Below are 23,387 nucleotides of genomic sequence, written 5' to 3'. Positions count from 1 at the left end.
GATGATAAATATTATTGTTTATTCCTAGGTATTTCATCTATTTTATTGCTATTATGAAGTGGCATCTTCTCTTCCATTGTATTTTCTTTATTGTGTGTAGGAGAATGATGGAAAGTAATTTTTAATATATATATATATTTTATCACATCAAGATCCCATTTACATAAATTCTACACATATTTGACATAACTAAGGTTGACTGGGTTATTTGGGCAATCAAATTCCTACTCTCAGTAGCAATAATTGTCTTCCCTCAAACCAACCTTTCTCTCTGTCTCCCCCTTTCCCTTCCCCTTTTCTTTGGAGAAATGTTTATTAGAACATACTGATCGACATTGTGCTAGACACATGGGATAACTTTAACTCTTGACTGCGTACCAATAATTCCACGAAGGTTTATCCCAAGATTCTTCTCCATTAATAAGCTATTTTCACTTCGTGTGTGAGAATTGACAGGCATACTTTTCCCACAGGGATCCAGTGTTCTGGGGGTAGGTTACTGTAGAAAAGAGTGAATCTTTTTTTATTACACCAAACAGAAACTCTATACCTGTTAAGCAGTAATTGCGCATTCACCTTTCCCTCCAGCTCCTGGTAACCTCTAATCTACTTTCTGTGTGTATGAATTACCCATTTTAGATATTTTGTTTAAATTGAATCTTTGTTCTTTTCTGTCTGGCTTATTTCACTTAGAATATTTTCAGCTTATTTACTCAGCAAATGTTACATGTTGTAACATGTGTCAGAACTTCATTCCTGTTAATGGCTGAATAGTATTCCACTGTATACCACATTTTGTTTATTTATTCATCTGTTGATGAACACTTAGCTTGTTTCCACCTTTTGGCAGTTGTGAATAATGCTGCTATGAGCATCAAGATATAATTGTGTGTTGTCCTTGTTTTCAGTTCTTTTGACTATATAGCTAGGAACAGAATTGCTGGGTCATATAATAAATCTTTGTTTAGCTTTCTGAGGAACTGCCAAATTATTTTCCACAACGGATACACCATTTTACATTCTCACCAGCAATGTATGAGTTCCACTTTTACTACATTCTTGTCAGCACTTAATTATTTTTATATATAGCCAATCCTAGTAGGTGTGAAATGATATCTTATTGCAGTTTTTACTTGCATTTGCCTAATGACTGATATTGAGCATCTTTTCATGTGCTTATTGTCACTGTGTATCTTTTTTGTAGAACTATCTGTTCAAATCTTTTGCCTATTTTTTAATTGAAGTGTTTTTCTTTAATATATTTATTTTTTTAATGTATTTTAAACACATAATCTTACTGGATTCTTCTACTGTTTTTGGAGAGTGGTTTCAGCTGATTTTCTTAGTTTTTTACTGACATGCAATCATATCTGAACATTTTAGTAAATTCACTTCCTTTTTTATAAATATGCCTCTTATTTTGTTCTCTTTCCGATTTGCATTTTCTAGCACTTTCAGAACACTGTTAAAAAGTGATAGTGTTCATTCCTTTCACTTAATGAAGATCGTTATAGTAATTCTCCAATAAACCTCAAATCCTGGCTTGTTACATTGGAAAGTGTTTTTAAATTTTCAAAATATTTTATTCAGATATACATATTAGAGTATATTGAGGGCCATTTCAGTTTACGTGGGAATAATTTTGATAATGTTTTATATACAATGTAATTCATAAATATTAAATAATTTTTTGATTTTTAGGTATTGAATCATCCTTTTATTTCAGTACCACAGTATAGTTTGTTTCTATGAGGACTGTTTTATATTATCTTTAAATATTTTTACATTGTTGTTTGTAGATGAACTTGGTCTGTGTTTCTCCTTTTTGCTTTCTTTTTAGGGGAGGTGAAAGTAGTCTTTGTATGCATTTCTCATGGCCTTCCCACTTTACCATTCCCACTCTGAATAGTTTTTAAAGCATTAGATATACTTGTTCCTTGAAAAAATTCACCTTAATGTCTATGAAGAGATTGTTCTTTTATGCCATTTAATGCTTTCTTTTCCTGAATACAATTTAGATTGCATTTTCAGGTTTTGTGCTTTATGATACATTTTAAAAATTTATTTATTTAGGTTGCTCTGGCTCTTCATTGCTGCATGTGGGCTTCTCTAGTTGTGTCAAGTGAGGGCTACTCCCTAGCTGCAGTGCGTGGGCTTCTCTTTGAGGTGACTTCTCTTGTTGCAGAGCACAGACCCTACGGCAGGTTTCAGTAGTTGCAGCACGGGGATTCAGTAGTTGTGGCACACCTGCTTAGTTGCCCCTTGGCATGTGAACTCTTCATGGACCAGGGATTGAACCCATGTCCCCTGCATTGGCAGGCAGATTCTTAACCACTGGACCACCAGGGAGTCTTGCAGTGTCACTTTTAATAGTGAAAAGCAAAAGAAAAAAAACTAGGAACAACATAAACATCATCATCATCTTGTAGTCATAAAGAACAATGTGATGATATGAGCTTCATCAAACTCAGATTATTCTTGTTCTCGGAATGTTTCCTATAGCACTTTGTTTGCTTTGTACTAGCTTTTCTCATCTCAATGTGCCTCTTTTGGTTTTGTTTTCTTTTACTCTTTGCATTGTGTATGAACATAACAGAAAAAGAACAACTAAATTAGATGCCTCTGTCATACCTAGTTTTCTAATTCTTAGACTCAGTAGGGTTTTGATGCTGAAGCACTCATAGTAACATTCTGATTTTTATTGTTTGTCGCGTGAGAATCCAGTGTAAATCATATAATGGAAAAGTAACACTTTTAAGTAAAAAAAAAATATGTTGGCTATATCCTGGTTATAATGAGATTCTCAAAGTGGAAATACCTATCATCTTTAATATCTCTATATTTTTTATTCTTTTAAACAGTTCGTTTTCCTGAAGATCTTGAGAATGACATTAGAACTTTCTTTCCTGAGTATACCCATCAACTCTTTGGGGATGAGTAAGTAACTTAGTAAGATACTTGTCAAATTAGTAGGGAAAATGCATTTTTTAAAATTTAGAAATCAGTTTATTTTCTTTCCTGTTATTTTTCATGTTTCTTTTAAAATATATTAGAATGGCATGTTTTATATTGAGACACCAATCTACTATATAATACCTATCATTTAGTGCTATACTATAGGTACAGTATCATATTTAATTTGCATAATCTTAGCAATGGTATCATCATATGTAACATTAACATTAGTGGGGTTGGATAGTTGCCTAGGGACATATGAATGACTGAAGTTCAGATTCAGTCAGTCAGACTGTAGAGTCCGTATTCATAATTACTTATTTTGCACAATTTTGCTATACTGCTTCTAGAAAACACTCCCCCAACACTGGAAAGTTCAAGTTTTTTTTCTATGAGAAATAAATAAGCAATTAAGAGAAATTTATTTTCAGAAGCAAGTTTGAAGATATGTCCTGGGATGTTGAGCACAATTTTTAAAATTTCTAATCCCTTCATTACATTATTAGAATAGTCCATTACCTTTTGATTTTGAAGAAAATATCAACTTTCCAGTAAGTTTCAAGAATAATATTCTGTATATCCTTTACATATTCAGTTATTAACATTTAGCTATATTAGCTTTAATCATTCTCATATACATATATTGATAGATTGTTGTTGAACCATTTGAGAGTAGGTTGCAGATATAAGTAGGTTGCAGGAGTAAGGAGTTCTCTTACTCCTAAACTCGTTAGTATGTATTTTCTAAAAACAAGGACAGTATTGTGGTAAAATTACCCAAACTCAGGAAATCTAACATGGATATATTTTCTAAAATATAATCCACATTTCAAACTTTGCCAATTGATTCCCAGTAATTCTTTTGTGTGTATTCAATAAATTCAGTAATTCCTCGTCCTTGATCCAGTCTAGAATCATGTATTGCTTTTAGTTGTTATCTCTCTTTAGTCCCTTTAGACTGAAACAGTTCCACAGACTTTTATTTTCCATGTCATTATTTTTGTAGAGAATAGGGCTAGTTTTGTAAACCTTCATTTTGGACAAGTTTGATTGTTTCTTCATGATTAAATTCAGATAATGCATATATTTATAGTAGCGGAGCAGAAGTTGTATCTGTCCTTCTCAATGTGTCATACCAGAATGTCCATGATGTCAGTTTGTCCCATTGTTGGTTAACTTGGGTCATTAAGTTTAAGTTTGGAGGTATCTGCAAGGTTTCTCCACTGTAGGGTTTTTTCTTTGTTATTTATATGTAACCTGTGAGGAGATACTCTTGAGAGTGAAAATACCCTGTTTCCCATCAAACTTTCATTCAGTAGTTTTAAATCTGTTAATGATTGTTAGTATTTTACTATGATTGTAAAAGGGCGATTTTCTAACACTGCCACATTTTCAACAGTTATTAGTTTGCATTCTGCTGTAAAAGTGTCTCTTCTTCCCCTTATGTATTTTTGTTTATATCAGAATAGACTCAGGATTTTTTAACTTAGTGAATTATTGTCTGTTACTGTTTTTAATGTTGATGCTCAGATTATCCCAGATTCAACAAGTGGCTCCTCTTTCAAACTGACTTTTTGAGTCCTTTTGATATATCATCATTTTGAGGACACTTTACTTTGTGATACAAACAAGTGTTGTGTTGCACATTCACCTTGTACTTTACTAGTTCTGCAAAACGAATTGGCCATATCCTCAGGGAACCATGGATTTTTTCCTTAGTAGGAAAGGGTGTTTAGACATAGTTGACATTTAAAATATTCTTCTATACTACCCTTTTCCCTATGCATTATTTCAGCATTTTTGACATTTATTTAATATGTTTTTAAATTGACAAATGTCTCTTCATGGAACAAGTTTCTTAAGAATTTCTTGTGAATATATCAGATTAGGTATTTTATGTGCTTTTAAGTATTAATAACTGCCAAAATTTGAGCATATTTTAAACAGGTTTTATTACAGCATAAAAATAAGAATGCTTTCTTTTGGATCTCTATCTTTAAGAAGTGTTTTGTCTTACTCTGTTCCTCTTACGGCTACTTGAAATCTCTTCCTAAGGTAATATCTTAGTGAGTAGGACCTAGTTTCACAAGTACTGCTTCTTAGTGGCATTTTGCACACTCACTTTGCACATCATTAAAAGTGGTGTGCTTGCACACCCCTCTGAGGTAGATGGAGGAGAGTCACATAATCATGATAACTCTGTATCTTGGGAACTATTACTCTGATCTTAATCCTAGTTTCATTGCCACTCTTTTCTACTACACATAGTTTTCAGAGTCCTGGAATGGACACTTCTTGTATTTTGTTTTGGTAACCTAGACAGAAATCTGGAAATGACACTGCTTCTTTCTAGCATTCTTTCAGAATTCATCTTTTAAAAAACCCCTTTATCATACAATAATCTTTTTAAAGTGTACAATTCTGTGGGTTATAGCATATTGAAAGTTGCATAATCATCACCACAACCAGTTTTGGAACATTTTCGTCATTTCCACCAAAATTCCCATTGTGACCAGTTAGCAGTGGCTCCCTCTTTCCCATACCCTCCCTAGCCCTGGATAGTCACTAATCTATTTTCTGTTTTCATAGATTTACCTATTCTGGATTTTTTTGGGGGGCTATGTCATGTACTTGGTGGAATATTTGTTCCTGACACAGGGGTTGAACCTGGGTCATGGCAGTGAAGGTGCTGAGTCTTAACCACTGGACCACCAGGGAACTTGCCTGGCTATTTTAGAATTCTCTTTTTAAGGAAATAGAAAGGCATAGGTGGAGAGCAGGGAGCAAGGCTGGGAGAAGAGCAGCAGCTCCCCATGTGCTTTCTGAGTTGCTAAGTGGGGTGCGATCAGGTGCTACCACTTACCACTTTCAGCAGCTCTGGATGTTGATGTTGGACATGCAAGGGGCCAGTTGGAAGAACTGGGCTCTATAGCTCCATCTTAACTGCTTACCTAACTAGGAGTCAGTATGACATTACTTGTCTCTGATATGAAATACCTCATAATAGTAGCAAGAGTAAAAGCCGCAACAGGAGCTGTAGTACACTTGTACGATGTACCAGTGAATGTTATGAGCAGTTTACGTGTATTGACTTGTTTATATAACCCATATAACATCCCTAAGGTAGGTGTTGTCATTCTGTTACTTTATAAACTCAGACAGCTGAGGCACAGTTTCATTACAGTATGGTTTTGTTGTTGTTGTTTTTAGTAAGTATAGTTTAAAATTTTGAAACTACCCATGAAGTTAAACCTGTTTCTATGTAGAGTTAATAACTTGGTAATGACTTTGTTCATTTTTGGGTCTTAGATTACTGCTTTTTTTCCCCTTTCAGTGAAACTGCTTTTGGTTACAAAGGTCTGAAGATCTTGTTATATTATATTGCTGGTAGCCTATCAACAATGTTCCGTGTTGAATATGCATCTAAAGTTGATGAGAACTTTGACTGTGTAGAGGTAAGAACAGAAATAAGTTTATTTTTAACTGTTTCCTAATTGAGTATAAAACAGATTATAAAATGTTAAAGATTTGAGGGAGGAGAGAATCTTTATATTACAGCTTTAAAACCACATATTTAACATTTAATTATGGAGGTGATTATCTGCCTGTCATGCCAGTTAAACCTGTGATCGTGATCCTTAGCCTTTTCCATAAAAATCTTCACTTTTTTGATCAGAGATTTATTTTATTTACCAACTTTAGTTTTTTTATTAGTTTCTGTTGTTTTAAGCATATATTCATGTGAAAAGGAGAACTTGTAAGAAATGAACTTGGTTATTGAGCTGAGGAGTTTTGTGAACAAAGTATTGAAGCTGTGGCCTGCTTTCTTGCCACTTAAAGTATAAGAAGAAAGAGAGAAATTGAGGGAAGAACTGTTAAGTAAAAAAGATCTGGGACTTGATTTGGGAGATTCTCAGCCTGTTCTGAAGACACTGAATTTAGAAAATTCATTGGTGGGGAAGTGTGCTCTGGGGAGAAAGCCAATAGTAATCTTGGCTAAATAATCTTGTTTTGCTGAATAGACAGGCGTGACTCATTGATCTCAGTAATCTCAACAAAGCCAAAAATAGGGATTGAATTCTGTGGTATGAATTCAGGGAGCACCTGCGGAGGACCCTCTTGTCTATTGGCATGAACTTCCATGGCATACACACATGACCCATAAAGTTTCCAGAGTGTTATATCAGCAGAAATACAGCCAGTTTGGACTGATAGAATACGGGAAGGCTAATGGACTTCTAAAATCCAATAGGCAAGAAAGAGGTTGATATCACTATTCAGCTGCAAACATGTGCTACCTTTCAAGAAAAAGGATGAATGATTTTGAAGGAGGAGCTTCGGGCTCAGAGGGTAGTGGCATAGACCACAGTATTCCTAAGTGATGAAATTTGAGGCTCGCCAGGTGGCTAAGCAGTAAAGAGTCCACCTGCCAATGCAGGACTTTCCCCTGGGTCGGGAAGATCCCCCCGAGAAGGGAATGGCAACCCACTCCAGTATTCTTGCCTGGGAAATCCCATGGACAGAAGAGCCTGGCAGACTACAGTCCATGGGGTTGCAAAGAATCGGACATGACTTAGAGACTATACAACAAGAGTGGAATATGACCTACTGGGTTTTGAAATTGTTTGGTGACTTATTTCTTCTGCCATTTTCTCCCTTTTGGAATGACAAAGTCTGGAACTTTTATCCTATGCTTGTCCTGCCTTTGTTCTTTGGAAGTGATAACTTGTTTTCTAGTTTCACAGGTGGGAAGGAAATTTGCCCCGTGATATATCATACCCATAGTCTCACCTGTACCTTACTTGGATAAGATAGATGATGAGATTTTAGACTTCAGTTGATGTTGGAATGGTTGAAACTTTGGTGGATGTTGGGGAGGGGGTGTCTTTGGCATGTTTGGATGGACATGAATCTAAGGGACCTTTAAAAAATTGTATATTTTAGAGTTGTTCTGTTCCTAGACATTCCTATTTAAAGATACTGAAGCAAACATTTTCAAAATTTTAACTAAGTTTAAATTCCTGATGTAAGTCTTTTCCCAGCCTCATGCTCTACTCTTTTATTGTTAAAACCTTCTCTCATTACAGGGATTGGTTGATTTGCCCCATTTTTATTAGTTTTTTGTTTGTTTCATTTTACTGTAAGGGACTTGTGCAAAGTCACACAACTAGTAAATAATCTGTATTGCACATGGGCGAGAATCACTTAATTGTAGTATGCATAATATATAGTAATATCCTCCTCAAACATGTTAGAACTATTTATGACCTGTTCTAAATGGGCCTGGGCTTTTGTGCTTGTTAGGTTTTATTTCTGTTTTGCACAGTGTATATTTTATTTATTTTTTGCCTGCTCCCATACTTTTATGCTATTAGCTCAGTTTACTGCTAGTGTGAGAGACTTCTCTCTTGCAAGCAGTCCCCGTATGGGTAAAAATTCTGTATTAGTAAGCTTAAAGGAATGGAAACGTGAATGATATATAGCATAAAAGAAATCTGAAATAGTCCCTTATGTCCATTATTCAACTTCAGTGTCAGAAATATTTTCAGCACTAACTTTTTTTGATTCTCATTTGCCAGCCCTATTTGAGATGACTAAGCTTGTTAGATAAATATATATAACTTTCACTTAATATTTGTTTTTTTCAGTGGTTTGTGTCTCTTAGATGTTTTTGAAAATTTGCAGATATAAAAATGACTCATTGACTAATACTGTAGTTGTGATGATTTGATACTTGAAAAGATTTAATCTTAGATAAACTAGCATGTAACACAGTTTATTAAAATGGAGCTTTTTATAATCAAATATTTGTTAAATTTTCAAGCCCAGCTATTCTTTAAAAATTGTATTTTTTTTCCTTTGTGTTGTATAAAATTCAGTGTTGTTTGAGGGGGTTGCTGTTTTTTTGTGTTTCTTTTAAAGTTCTAGCTGGTAGTGCTGAGTGATTTCTTCTGAAGGAACTATTAGTTATTGATAAATCATTCAAATATTATGTGCAGTGAAAATAGCTGTGTATTTGCATTGACTTCTAATTGTTCCATTCTGGAAAATGAGGTTTCTCCATTTAGAAGTACTGTGTTAGGAGTAAGGAATCAAGTCTTTTATAATGTCTTTTTGTAGGATTATTTATTTGCTTCATTGTCAAAGATCATTTATTTAAATTACATGTTCAAGCAGAGACCGCTTTTTCCCCTTGTAAAAAAAGAATGGGCAGCAGATGTGTGGGGAATGGGCTTGGCTCTTCCCCATTTGCAATGAGAATGTTCATTTCACAGGGTTATAATGGCAAATAAAGCAAAGTCACTGTTCTTATGACACGTTCTTGCCAAGAGGAGCAGTCAACAAATAGATATTAAATAAGCAAATTAATATGTATGTAGAAACGTTTTGCTGGTTTCTGAATGAAGAGTAGCCAGTCATGTAGTTATCTGAAGGGATCAACCTATGCAGAGTCCCTGAAATGAGAACATTCTTGGCATTTTCGTTGTCCAGAAAGATCACTGTTGTTAAATTGTGGTGATGAGAGAAGAAGGGTAGGGAGAGTTGAAGAGGGTTGGCAAGACTCAGTCGTATGGAATCAGAGTAGCTGAAGCCCTTGGAAGTTTTAAGTGTGTGTGTGGGGGGTGGTTATGTGATAGTGTTCATATTGTTGAAAGATGATTCTGCCTGCTATGCAGAGAACCTACTGTAGAGAGCAAGAGAGAAGAGAGACCAGAACAGTGCAGTGTCATGGGCAACACTGCATTTACCTGCTTGAGGACACTTCTTTGGTTGGTGTTCAGTCTCTGTGCCTGACTCTTTGTGACCCCCATGGAATGCAGCACTCCAGGCTCCTCTGTCCTTCACTGTCTCCAGGAGTTTGCTCAGATTCATGTCCATTGAGTCGGTGATGCTATCTAACCATCTCATCCTCTGCTGCCCCTTTCCTCTTTTGCCTTCAGTCTTTCCCAGCATCAGCATTCTTTCCAGTGAGTCACTTCTTCAGAGGTAGAGTCAGTAGCATCTGTTACTGAGCTAAATGTGATTGATGAGGGAAAGAGGAATGAGGAGGATGCCACTGCTTCAGTGGTAGTGGTACTATTCCCTGAGATAGGGAAGATTGGAGAAGTAGATTTAAGTGGAAAACACACAAGATTTTTGTTTTTAGATATATAGGGTTTGAGACCATTATATAATATGTCATAATTGAGTTTATGCATACTATGCTTTGTAGTATTATTTTTGCATGTGAAAAATATACCCTTTTAGATGGTCAGAAACCAGAGCACATCTGCTTAGAAGTTATTTGCATACTAAAATTTTTCCATTATATTAATCTTTCTTTTTTATTTTATTTTTTTATATTAATCTTTCATCATCCATTCTTTTTCTTTTGCAAACTCTCTAGCAGCATCTGAATTTTTTAGTTACAATTAAGATATTTGTAAAACATCTCCATAGCTATCATCTTTAAAGATAATGTAATTATTTTGAATTTTGCAATATGATAAACTTGATTATTCAGACACCGATGGTTTGTTCATCTTATGGTTTTGCTTTTATCAGTACTTCCAGCCCTCTCTTAAGGTAATTTCATTGATTTTTAGTAGAAGAATGTGTAACAAAGATTGTTCAGTCTTGCTGATTGCTGACACTTTAGGGAAGGGTTTGTTGGAGAAAGTTGAAATACATGGATAAAGTTTGTATTATCTGTGAGTTTCAGTCATCTATTTTATCCTTGTCTCTCTTTAATTTGGATTTCAATTTGAAAGTAGATGAGAGCAAATTTCTTTAATCTTCTGGATTCCTTGGGGCTTTTTTAATAGAAAAATCCTGTGTATGTATAAAAATTTAATCTTAAGAAAGTGAAAAAAATACTTTGGTAGACTAACTAATAATACTTCCTAGTGTATTCCACTGCATTCCTTTTTTAATAATGGTGACAGGATTCTTAATGAGAAATTCTTTTCATGAAGTATCATAAAAAGCTTTAAAATTATGTGTTTAGATCTTTATCTTGGAACATTGTTGTGAGTTTGGTGGTGGTGGTTTAGTTGCTAAGTCATGTCCGACTCTTGCAACCCCATGGACTGTAGTCTGCCAGGCTCCTCTGTCCATGGGATTCTCCAGGCAAGAATGCTGGAGTGGGTTGCCATTTCCTTATCCAGGGGATCTTCCCTACCCAGGAGTCGAACCCAGGTCTCCTGCATTGCAGGCAGATTCTTTACCAACTGAGCTATTGTAAGTGTAGTTAGGTTGCAAAGCACTAATGCAGGAAAATTAGCATAATGTGACCTTTGTTTTTCAAAAAGTGGAAATGCTCACAGTTTTTCTCTACTTAATTTCTCCAACAATACTGAAATTTCTGCAGCTTGCATATTATCAGTGAATGTAAGATTGATCGAACTTCTGTAGATGTGGAGTTTTTTGGCTTGTTTTTTGCAGCATATCTTGGGTATTCTTAGAATTACTGTTAATATTAACTCTCTGCCACTTTAACCAAGCCTTAACATGTCTTCAAAATTGGCATTTCAAAAATTACACACCACAGACAGATTTAGACAAATGCTGCTATTTAGGTTAAGACACTAAAGAGGTAATTTGGTTTTTAAATCTGTATTAAGTACATGTGTATGAATTCTGTCCGACTACCAGTTAAATCTCAGGCACATTGCTTTATGCAGTGATGGGGAAATGTAAAAATTGCTTCATGGAAACATCTGATGTGTAACAGTGTATAGAACATTGGAAATTGAAATGACCATAGTCAAGAGAGTATACAATCGAAAACATTTTGTCTTAAGTCACCTAAGAGAAGACCTAAATAGTAGAGTTACCTTTATGCTTTCCTTATTAAAAAGACATTGCCAAATGTTAGGAAAACATTTGTAAGGCATGTCCTAATTAATTAAAAATATCATGCTGTACTCTAGATTCTTGATCAGCTTAATTTCTTCCTTTCTATAACTGGGGGCTTCCCAGGTGGCGCTAGTGATAGAAAACCTGCCAGCCAATGCAGGAGGTATGAGAGATGTGGGTTCAATCCCTGGGTCAGGAAGATCCCCTGGAGGAGGGCATGGCAACCCATTCCAGTGTTCTTGCCTGGAGAATCCCATGACAGAGAAGCCTGGTGGGCTACAGTCCATGGGGTTGCATAGATTTGTGCATGATTGAGTGACTTAGCACACATAACTGTATTTCTATATAGTTTTAATTAAAGTTTAGAATACTCTTGCTGCTGCTGCTGCTAAGTCGCTTCAGTCGTGTGTGACTGTGCGACCCCATAGATGGCAGCCCACCAGGCTCCCCCTTCCCTGGCATTCTCCAGGCAAGAACACTGGAGTAGGTTGCCATTTCCTTCTCCAGAATACTCTTGAAGATAGGGAATTTTTCAGTGATCTTCAGAAATAGAATCTAAACCTTTAACCACAAGCGTTGGAACTTGTGTTAAGTTTCAGTTAATGTTTAATTCTACATTCAATTTAAAAAGATTATATGGGGATTTTCTCCAGTGATAACTTTATTACCTGGCCAGTAATCCAGTATGATAGATGAACATTTAATTGAACTAAAATAAATTTATTCTTTTAGAAAAGAGTATAGATCTGTAAAATATGATAGTTACAGGATTTGGGTTTTTTTCCTTAAAGCAGAATCCATTTAAAAGAGAAATGCAGACATTTTTCCTTTAGTGATACAAAGTTCTGAATTCCAAGTTTGAAGAGCTGTTGGTTTTATTTCATATTTTATATAATACATACACATTTTTTCTAGTGCATTACATGTTAACAGATTACTTACTTTTAAATGTGGCCTTTTATTCCTCTGTAAAAGTTCTTAAAATGTATAAACTTGCCCAGAGCAAAATATTTATTTGAAGATATTACAATAAATAGGTATCCTTCGAAGGCTGAAAGTTAAATATTAACTGTCTTTCAACTTTGTTGAGCTCAAATCTTTGGGTTGCTCTATAGTCCACCAGAACTGCTACTTGAAACTTAGAATTTCAAAGAAATCTTTGAAGTACATTTGGTGCCGGATATGTGAAGTTATTTGATCATGCTTTGCAATGCCTTGTTGAGAAGACATGACATTGGAGAAAATTTTTAAAAGTTAAAATTATATATACTGTATGTGTCTTGAAGTGTTTTCTTTTAAACTGATAGATTATAAACCTCTTTATTTAAAAGTAGTGTTTCTTGAGTTTTTAAAATTTGGATTAATACTACTTTTACCCATTGCTACTTTGGATTTTAATTGCCATACAACAGACATATTAGACCTATCCCTTATTATTACACTTTCTTCTTATAATTATTGAAATTGTACAAATTCTATAAAATATGCTTAAGATCATCTCTTCATATTAGTTAGCAATTTCAAGAGAAAATATTTATCAAATAGTACTTTAAAAATAAGCAAAAGTAGTTCTGTCAAATGTAGTGCATTTAACCTTGAGCATGAATGGATTGTGCAGACTGGTGTACATGTTAGAAATAAGCTGTTGGGTAAAATGTTGAAGAGCTATATTTTTAAATAATAGCTCTTTTTTATAGCTATAAACAAGTTATATATAAATGTTGCTGTACCAGAGCATTGAAAATAAAACTTGTTTGTAATAAACTCCATCCCTGGTTCTCTATCATGAAATGTAACTGAATGATAATAAAGTGCTATTCATCTGCAGGTGCATTGCTTCTACTTAGTTAAAAGATGGTTGAAAGGACAGGAATTAGTAGCATGTTGTATTAGCCTTTTGTAGTGTATTTTGTCCTAAGCATCTTAATTTCCCTGTTTTGAATGCTAAGTAGTAAGGGTCTTGGTTTAGAACTAATACCCATCATGCATGTAAACGGTATGAAAGAGCTGCTTAGTAAGTTAACACAAAGTGTTCTTGTGTCAGTCCTTGTGGAAATAGATACAATACAAACATTACAGCTGAACTCACGGCAAACTCCATTAAGTAAAAACCTGGCCTCATTGTTCAGGAAAAAGTTTGAATAGAATGCAAGCTCATTTTGTTGAATGTAATGTCAGGCTTTTAGGGACTGTATTGAGGGATAAGGTTTTGTTAAGTTGAGACCAATTCATTAAGTTTTATTGCCTGGTGAGAAGCAGTAATACTTTATTGTAAGACTTCATCAAATATTCATGGTTAAAGAGAAGTAGTAAATGTATTCAATCAAGTGGTCTTTTGGGGTTTTGAAAAGGATTATGAAGTCTGCTCAGCTGATAGTTTAACATTCATCGAAGTTGTTTAACAAGGGTAATTTTAATCTCTGGGTTTAATTTTGTTGTCCAGGCTTGTCTCTTTTTACTGTCACAAATCCAACTCTGTAAAAATTGTGTCACATTATAGGATGAGTGGATAATACATCCAGTCATATAATTTATGTATTTCCTAAGTGGGCATATTTTAAATATTATCTTAATTTTGAGTTTTGGTGTGAGGGAGTTAATGACCTGCTTGCTCATGGTGAGGTTGCCATTTGTTTGGTCAGACTTTAGCCTCACCTCGCTACTGCTGATGATCCTTTCATGTCTTGAATAATAAACTCTTCTTGACACATGTAACTTAATAAGCAGCCATGTAAAATAATAAGCAGTCTTTTGTTTTGGCCAGTTCAAATTGTACTGAAGGGGTGTGGTCAGCCTTCTCTACATGATGTTAGAGATTTCTTTAGGGTTGCATTCATTCTTGCAGTTGATTTCAGACTCCCCACCTCCTCTTTTTTAATTCTGTGTTATACTTGTGTTCATCTCACATTTTTGTGGCAGTATCTTGTACACATGAAACTCATCCTTTCCCAATTTGCTATGTGTTGACTTCTTTAGTTTAATAGTGAATTGAAGTTTTGTGAATTTTGTCCCTTTCAAAAAAACTAAGCATATCCGACTAGGTCAAAGTTATTAATTTCTGTGTGTGTCCTTTAATCTCCATTCCTTAGGCAGATGATGTTGAGGGCAAAATTAGACAAATCATTCCACCTGGATTTTGCACAAACACAAATGATTTTCTTTCGCTGCTGGAAAAAGAAGCTGATTTCAAGCCATTTGGAACCTTACTTCACACATACTCTGTTCTCAGTCCAACAGGAGGAGAAAACTTTACCTTTCAGATTTATAAGGTAAAGATAGATCTAAATGTTCCCTTACTTAATTTGCCTGAAACTCTTATTCTGTTTTGGTGTGTTATTTTCAGTGATTTATTCTAACTTCAGGAAACAAGTCTTTGTCAGCACTAAAAACAAAGATCTGTTTTGTATGTGTGTCTGTGTACACATCTTAATCTGAGACTTCTAAACATTTTCCCACAGAATAGTTTTGTGTTCTGCAGACTTTCACTTACCTCTGTGATGAGTTTCACCTGACTTTTCCTGGCTTTTTCCCTAGGCTGACATGACATGTAGAGGCTTTCGAGAATATCATGAAAGGCTTCAGACCTTTTTGATGTGGTTTATTGAAACTGCTAGCTTTATTGACGTGGATGATGAAAGATGGCACTACTTTCTAGTGTAAGTACAGTTCTAAAGCAACAGTAGACCTTATTACCTCCACAAAGCCAGCATTTTAATTGTGGCAGCCCAATTATTGGGACAGTATAATGATATTTTTCCCAGGAAAGAAAAACTATTGTTTATGAGGCTTGAGTTTTCCTTCATTATGCTTTGGGAGACCTTGAGAATAGAGCCGAATTAAATGCTGTTGTCCGTTAGGGCTCTGAATGTAGGCTTAAACAGTAAAATGAGCTTTGCCTGTGTTTTCTTTTACTTGCCACCTATTCATCTTTATAATAGGCAAGTGCACTGAAGTGATGTAAAGAGGTCTGATTTATCCAAGTTGCTGCACACCAATTAAGTGAATTGTATATTCAGAACATAGCAGGTGTACCCATTGGGCCCTCACAGAGTAGCTTGCTGACACTGAAAATTCAGTCAGAGAATGGAAAAGAAAATGGACACTGCATGGGAGCGCGACTGTAATTGACCTGCTTGGCTTTCTGTTTTATCTGCAGATTTGAGAAGTATAATAAGGATGGAGCTACACTCTTTGCGACCGTAGGCTACATGACAGTCTATAATTACTATGTGTACCCAGACAAAACCCGGCCACGTGTAAGGTAATTGGCAGTATAACACGTGCCTTGTCTTTTATTTCAGAAGAAGGAACTGCTGAAGTTTCTAATACTTATTATAATAGTGTTGATTTGTTTTAAAAAATCACCATTATTCATTGGCTGTGTACTGATTTATTTCATTGTTCCTTTTGAAACAGTTTGGAAGATTAAATGTTTACAATTCTGAGTGTCTCAGTGATTTTTGGAATTCTTAAAGATGGATTGAAAAAAAACTACACCAACTTTAAAATGTTTGTATTATTGTAGTGATTTGCAATCTGTAAACTGGTCAGGTTGTAATATTTTAATATAATTTCTTTACTATAGTCAAATGCTGATATTGACTCCATTTCAAGGTCAAGGCCATGGTGCTCAACTTCTTGAAACAGTTCATAGATACTACATTGCATCTCCTTCTGTTCTTGATATTACAGGTATGTAAATTTTGTTACTGAAAGAGCGTTTCTAAATCTCTTCTTTACTAATTTTGATTTTGTCAGAAATAACTTTTATTTTAAATAGCAGCAGTCTCCTGAGGTCTTTGGAACTGTTTAAAGATGACTTAAGTTTCATTTTAAATCATAAGCCCTTTGTGGAATTGGATTGTATCTCTGAGTATGAAGTGCTTAATTAGTTGAACAAATTGAAGATAATGAACTGAATGTAAAATGGGAAATCTTGGTCAGGAATATGTGTGTTGCAAGTATGGTATGAATATTTGTTCAGTCTATTTCTCAGGCATTTTATAAAGTTGATTTATCTTTTCATCTAACTTTATTGCTACTGTTAAATGATTTGGAAACTTGGGAGATAAAGAAGTAATTACTAAAGTTAGTTTATATCAAAAGTTATAAATTGACAGTTTCACTAGCTTAGTGACTTGTAAAATTATAGAAACTTTACACAATCAATAACACTTCTTTTTAGCTAAGCTGAAAGTTGTTTAGCTTCTGTTTACCTATAGAGCTTGGACTTGGTACTACATGAGGGACTTTTTGGTGATTTTAGTCTGGAGATTAGGGTTTCCATAAGTAGTCTTTGTCCTCTCTAGTGGGTAATGTGCCAGCAGGGGTTGTTTCTGTGAAGCCTCTTAACCACTTTCTTCTGTCTACTCCAACCAATAAAGTCCTTGATACTTAGCGCCAATTAGCAGATAAAGAATTTTATTTCTTAAATCTCAGTGAAGAGTCATCAATAATGGTAGCCTTTATTCATTGCAAACTGAAGTCTCTAAAGAGAAAATGCTGAACATGTTAAAGGACTTCTGAATTTGAAAACTTTTATTTTCAGTGTTAACATTTCTTAGCAAATTACTAAAAATGACTGATACATTTGTTCTCATTAAGATATTTATTTAATATTTCATTAAGATATTTCTCCTAGATTTCCATACTCAGCCTTTTTTAAAAAAGGACAGTGTTTTCTCTCTTTGGTGGTTTCGGTTGTGTATAGATCCATTATTTTGCACATTTTAAAAGCTTTTTGGATCTTTTGCAGGCTCCGGATTTCTCTTTGCAACCCAGAATATTCCTTATATTGAGATGGCCTTTTGCTTAATTGACATATAGCTAGATATAGTAAAAATTAAAACCTAACCATTGATGGCCTATGTTACAGGATAAGTTTTTGTGGTATAATTGCCACCCATTTTCTCTTTTTAGCACTTTTTTTTTTTTTAGCACATTATGCCTTATGACTTGCAGGATCTTATTTCCCAGACCAGGGATCGAACTTTGGCCCTGGCAGTGACAGTGTCGAGTCCTAACAACTGAACCGCCAGAGAATTCCCTTTTTTTTAGCACTTAAAGTAAAATACTGGAAAACAGTTCTTTATATTATGTGCCATTTTCCTTTTGAGGATGTCAGTATCATAAGATATATAGCATTTTAACACATCTTGGTTATATGATCTTACATACAGAATCAATGATTTATTTCTTTCAGAATTGCAAAGAGTTGCGTTTGACAGTAGAAATTCATCCTGGACTATTTGTCAGTGTTACTAACCTATCAGTGTATATTAAGAGTTAATTAAATCTGTTCTTTAAATATTCCTTGTAGTACTGGAATATGTTACATGGCTTTTTAGAATTTTATCTGTAAATTTTTTGTAATATGAAGAGTTAAAAGAGTTTTCTTTTAATGATAGAAGAGTATTAATGTTGGTAGATGATGTGTTTAACTTGGGGAAAAAAACTCAAGTTTTGAGCCCGTGTATCACTATCAATTTATATCCAAGCAAATTTCATCTTTTAAATGCATCACTTACAAATGCATCACTTATGTAGCATAGAAACAAAGCAATTGAAGGATGTTACAGATTAATGGGTGTTACCATTTAGGTTCATTTTCAGGCTGACACCTTTAGTTTAAGTGCTTAAAGATGGAGTGGTGACTTGGCCACTTATACTAAAATTAAGCTACAAACAAAATATTGTTAGTCTATAATGGCTTATTTAAACCTGAGTGGAAATTTTTTTATACAAGTTTTTAATTTATGTGAAAATTACAGATAAGAATGTGGTGTGAGTTTTTTTAGATTCTTCTCAACTGTATTTCTCTTACCTTTGATGTGTTTTCCCCTAAAATTCTGGGGGGATATAAATTACTTAAGTTACTTAAGCTTTCACCCATACTAAATTTTATTTTATACTGATATTAGCAACACAGTTCTTTTTTTCCAAACCAGTTCAGAAAGAGGTAGACTTGGATAAGCATGTGTGTCGCTGTTAGCACTTAAAAAAAATTTTTTTTCAAGAGATGCTTGCTTAAGAGTTTGTCGCTTAGTAGAGATTTAATTAAAGGAGCTTTATTGAGGTATGATTTCCATACCATTAAATTCACCATTTTAGGTGTATATATAGTCCAGTATTTTTAGTATACTTGCCTAGTTCTGTGGCCTGTTTTAGAATATCTCTGTCGCCATAAAAAGATTCCCTTGTGTCCACTTGCAGTCAGTCCCCATCCCCAGTCTCCATCCCCAGTCTCTTGTATTGAGATCTGTGATCTGTTTTGAGGTAAAGTTTGTGCATTATGTGCAGAAAGTTTCTAAATTAATCTTCTTCACATGTGATCATACAGTTTTTCCAGCAGTTTGCTAAAAAGACTATCCTTTCCTCTGTTGAATTGCCTTGGTACCTTTGTTCAAAATAGGTTGACCATAAACGTAAAGATTTGTTTCTGAACTCTCTAATCATCTGTGTCTGTAGTGCTGCTGGAACCACACTGTCTTGATATTTTTATTGTAGTTTTATTACTGAGGTTTTGTGTGTGTGCGTGTGTTTTGCCTTAACAGTAATGTCAGGTTTAGCCTGTTAAATGCATAAGTTGAATTTGTGGAGCCTGTTTTGCCGGGGGGCTGTAAACTAAGCAGACATTTCTTCAAACAATTGATGAATAGAGTTAGAAATGGGTACTGGCCTTGGCCAGGTGGGTGGGAATGGAGCAGAGACGAGGGACCTCAGAGACGCAGAGGCACACACTCCCGGAAGACAGTCCTGCTCTCAGTGAGCATCTAGACGACACAGACTAGGGCTGGTTGCTGCAAGCTCAGCATCAGTGGACCATGGGTTTGTTGATCTCCTTGGGACTCAAATACTGCCTTACCCAGCCTTTGTGGCCTTGCTTTTGCTCTCTTTGGGCGTCATGGCTCCAGTGGTAGCAGAGCCTTGATCTTTATGTTGAGTTTTGAAACCAGGAAGTGAAAGTCCATTGTGTTCTTTTCCAGAATTGTTTTGGTGTGTTTTCATTAAAATTTTTGTTTGTTTTCTACGTCATTGATTTCCACTTTAACTTTTATTATTTTCTTCTTATTGCTTTGAGATTAATTTACTCTTTCTAGTTAAGATTGAAACTTAGGTTATTGATTTGATGTCCTTTTTTTCTAATAATATAGCTATATAAATAATTAATACTTAAATATTATTATATAAATACAAGTACTGGTTTTACTGATAATATAAATTTTAATAAATTGTGCTTTCATTTCATTCAGTTCACGTTGAAGTTTGATTATGATGTATTTAGATACGTAACACTGTGTTTTTCCTAGTTGAAGCTTGTTGAGCTGCTTGGATGTATAGATAAAAATTTTTTCATCAAATTTGGAAAGTTTTTGGCCAGTATTTCCTCAGCTGTTCTCTCTCTTCCCTTTCTTTGAGACACACATTACAGTTACATTGGTATACTTGAATGGTTTTAATTTAGGTTTGTGTCAGTCCATTTTACATTTGATAAAGCTGCAGAGTACAAGTGAGGAAAACAAGGAGGTTATTGTAGTAGTTGGGAAAAAAAACACTGGTGGCAGCACATAGGAGGAGAATCAGAATGTCCTTCATGTTTCTGGGTGACTTGTATAACTGCATGATGTGACCAGATTAATAAAGAAAAGACTGAAGAATTAGACAAAGTAACTAATTACAGTGTTATGTTTATTTGGTGATTTTCTGTAGGTCTGCATTTGTTATTTGGTTTGCTGTTGATTTCATTTTCTGTGTATTCCTAATCACAATTTCATACCAAACCGATGCCGTGACAGAATTTCACTTTACCACCTTAAAGCCATAGTCATATAATGTTACTTAATAATTACATGTATATGAAGTGCTGCATAGAAGTATAAAGGCAGTATTTAGTACATATAGATTGAATGAATGACTGACTCAATCATAAAACTACCTTTAGCTCAGACTCTTTTTTTAATACAAATTTTATTGTGATATAGTTAACATGTCATACAGCCCTCTTATTTAAAAAGTGTACAGTGTTTCAAAAACACGTTTACAGTGCAGCCATCACCTTAACCTAATTTTGGAGTATTTCATTCTCCCAAAAAGAAACCCAGTACTCATTAGCAGTCACTACTTTCCTCTTATTTCCCTACCCTTTCAACCCCCAACCAGTGCTGCATAGCCATTAATCTACTTTTTGTCTCTGTAGATTTGCCTATTTTGGACATTGGAATTGTACAATAAAATGACTGACTTCTTTCACTTTGCATAATGTTTTCAAGGTTCATCCTTGTTGTAGCATCCATTAGTACTTTATTGCCAAATACTATTCCATTGTATGGATATACTACATTTTATTTATCCATTCATCAGTTGATGGACATTTGGGTTGTTTCCACTTTTTGGCTCTTCAAAATAATGATATTATGAATATTTGTGTACAAATTTTTGTGTGGACTTGTGTTTTCATATCTCTTGGGTACACATACCTAAGAGTGGAAATGGTGGAAAATCTGGTAACTATGTTTCCCCTTTTAAAGAAACACCAGACTGTTTTCCAAAGTGCCTGTGCCATTTTATATTTCCACCAGCAAGTACATGAGGATTTCAGTTTATCCACATCCTTGCTGATTCTTGTTATTGTCTTTTTTATTTTAGTCATCCTAGTGGACAAGAAATGGTATTTCATTGTGGTTTTGATTTGCATTTCCCTATGGCTAGTAATGTTGAACATCCTTTCATGTGCTTATTGTGTGTATTTATATCTTCTTGAGAAATTCCTGTTTAGATTCTTTGCCCATTTTCTAATTGGGTGGTGTGTGTTTGACCTTTTCTTATTGAATTACAATGTTTTTTATATAGAAAGTCTGGTTAAAGTTACATGTCATATATATGACTTGGGAATATTTTACCCCATTCTGTAAGTTATCTTGTCATTTTCTTAAAGGTTATTACTTGAAGCACAAAAGTTATAAATTTTTATATAGCCCTGTTTATCTACTTTTTCCTTAGCTGCTTGTCCTTCTGGTTCTGTTATCCAAGAAACCATTGCCTAATGAGACGTCTTGAAGATTTACTCCTCTATTTTCGTTTAGGTCTTTGATCTGTTCTGAGTTAATTTTTGTGTATTGTGTGAGGAAAGGGGGGCCAACCAACTTCATTCTTTTTGCTTATGGAGATCCAGTTGTCCAAGTGCCATTTGTTAAAAGACTATTGTTTCCCTCATTGAACTGTCAAGGCACCCTTCTCAGAAATTAATGGGCCAAAAAAAAAAAAAATTAATGGGCCAAAAATGTATGGGTTTATTTTAAACTCTCAACTCAGTCCCATTGACCTACATGTCCATCTTTATACTAGTATCACAGTCTTGATTACTGTAGCTTTGGAGTAAATTTTGAAATCAGGAAATGTGAGTCTTCTATCTTTTGTTCTTTTTTCAAGGTTGTTTTGGCTATTCTCATTTCCTTGCATATCATTTTAGGATGAGTTTGTTAATTTCTGCAATAAAAAAAGGCCACCTGGGATTTTGATAGGGATTTCATTGACTAGTTGGTAGAGAATTGATACTGTAACAAAATTGTTTTATGACCGATGAGCTAGCTCAGACTTCAGCATTCTTTGTTTATACCATCTATTAATTAGGGCTCAGAGAAATGACATAATTTGCCTAAAGTCCTTCATCTATGAATGCCAGAACTGGAACTCAAACTCATGTTCTCTGACTATGAGTGTTTTTTCTACCTATCATGTTTTGGTATCTTCCTTGTCCACTATTCAGTCTAATGTAGATAACATAGACAAATATAAAGGGAGATCTATGCTATTCAGATGCAATGAAGAAAGAATCAAAATCATTCTCTAAATGAAAAAGTGTTTTGTAAAAGGAAGAACTTTTTTTAAATTAGGTTAAAGAAGCATAGAAGACTTTGAAGTTTATTAGATTAAAATAAGGGAGTTATAAACTTAGCTTTGGAACCCTTAGCTATCAGAAAATGGCTTTTGGAATTGATTATCCAAACTTGAATCTCTTGTGTATACAGCTGCTTTAACTGAAAATAAAACTAAGGTACATATGATAACAAACTAGTCAAAAATTTATATTTGAAAAAGAGTAGTTCTAATTTCACAAATAATATATATGTATTATTTGCAAAAGGATTGTACCTATAACTTTATTTGACAAAGATGATAGTGCTATTATTTGACTTATAATCTTTCATATTGTAACTTTTGTATTATATAATTCATTGACGAATATTTGCCTTTCTAAGGTTAGTGTGAATACTGAGGTTGCAGATGATGAATAGTTATGCTGGGTAAATGTTATTCTGCTTTCTTTCTTTAGCGGAAGATCCATCCAAAAGCTATGTGAAATTGAGAGACTTTGTGCTTGTGAAGTTTTGTCAAGATTTGCCCAGTTTTTCCCGGGAAAAGTTAATGCAAGGATTCAATGAAGATATGGCAATAGAGGCTCAACAGAAGTTCAAAATAAATAAGGTATTTTTATTCTGTAGAAGGAAAACATTTAAATTTTGAAAAAAATCATTTAAGCACATAATTTAAACGTTGCAAATACATTAAGAATACATGTGTAAGAAGTAGCAATG

At 34.5% G+C, this 23,387-nt stretch overlaps 1 protein-coding gene across 1 annotated transcript in view; it reads left to right on the top strand.

Moving 5' to 3' along the window:
• The window catches only part of HAT1 (histone acetyltransferase 1), a 39,311-nt gene that overhangs the window by 6,266 nt on the left and 9,658 nt on the right, over nt 1-23,387 (top strand). The window contains exons 3-9 of the mRNA XM_043894326.1: nt 2,862-2,937; nt 6,290-6,410; nt 14,883-15,062; nt 15,328-15,449; nt 15,950-16,054; nt 16,379-16,485; nt 23,126-23,277. Coding sequence (XP_043750261.1) covers nt 2,862-2,937; nt 6,290-6,410; nt 14,883-15,062; nt 15,328-15,449; nt 15,950-16,054; nt 16,379-16,485; nt 23,126-23,277 — 863 coding nt within the window. The remainder of the gene's footprint in view (nt 1-2,861; nt 2,938-6,289; nt 6,411-14,882; nt 15,063-15,327; nt 15,450-15,949; nt 16,055-16,378; nt 16,486-23,125; nt 23,278-23,387) is intronic.

Source organism: Cervus elaphus, chromosome 33, assembly GCF_910594005.1.
Source record: "Cervus elaphus chromosome 33, mCerEla1.1, whole genome shotgun sequence".
In the NCBI taxonomy this organism is placed as follows: domain Eukaryota; kingdom Metazoa; phylum Chordata; class Mammalia; order Artiodactyla; family Cervidae; genus Cervus; species Cervus elaphus.
This window is presented reverse-complemented; position numbering and strand designations above follow the sequence as displayed.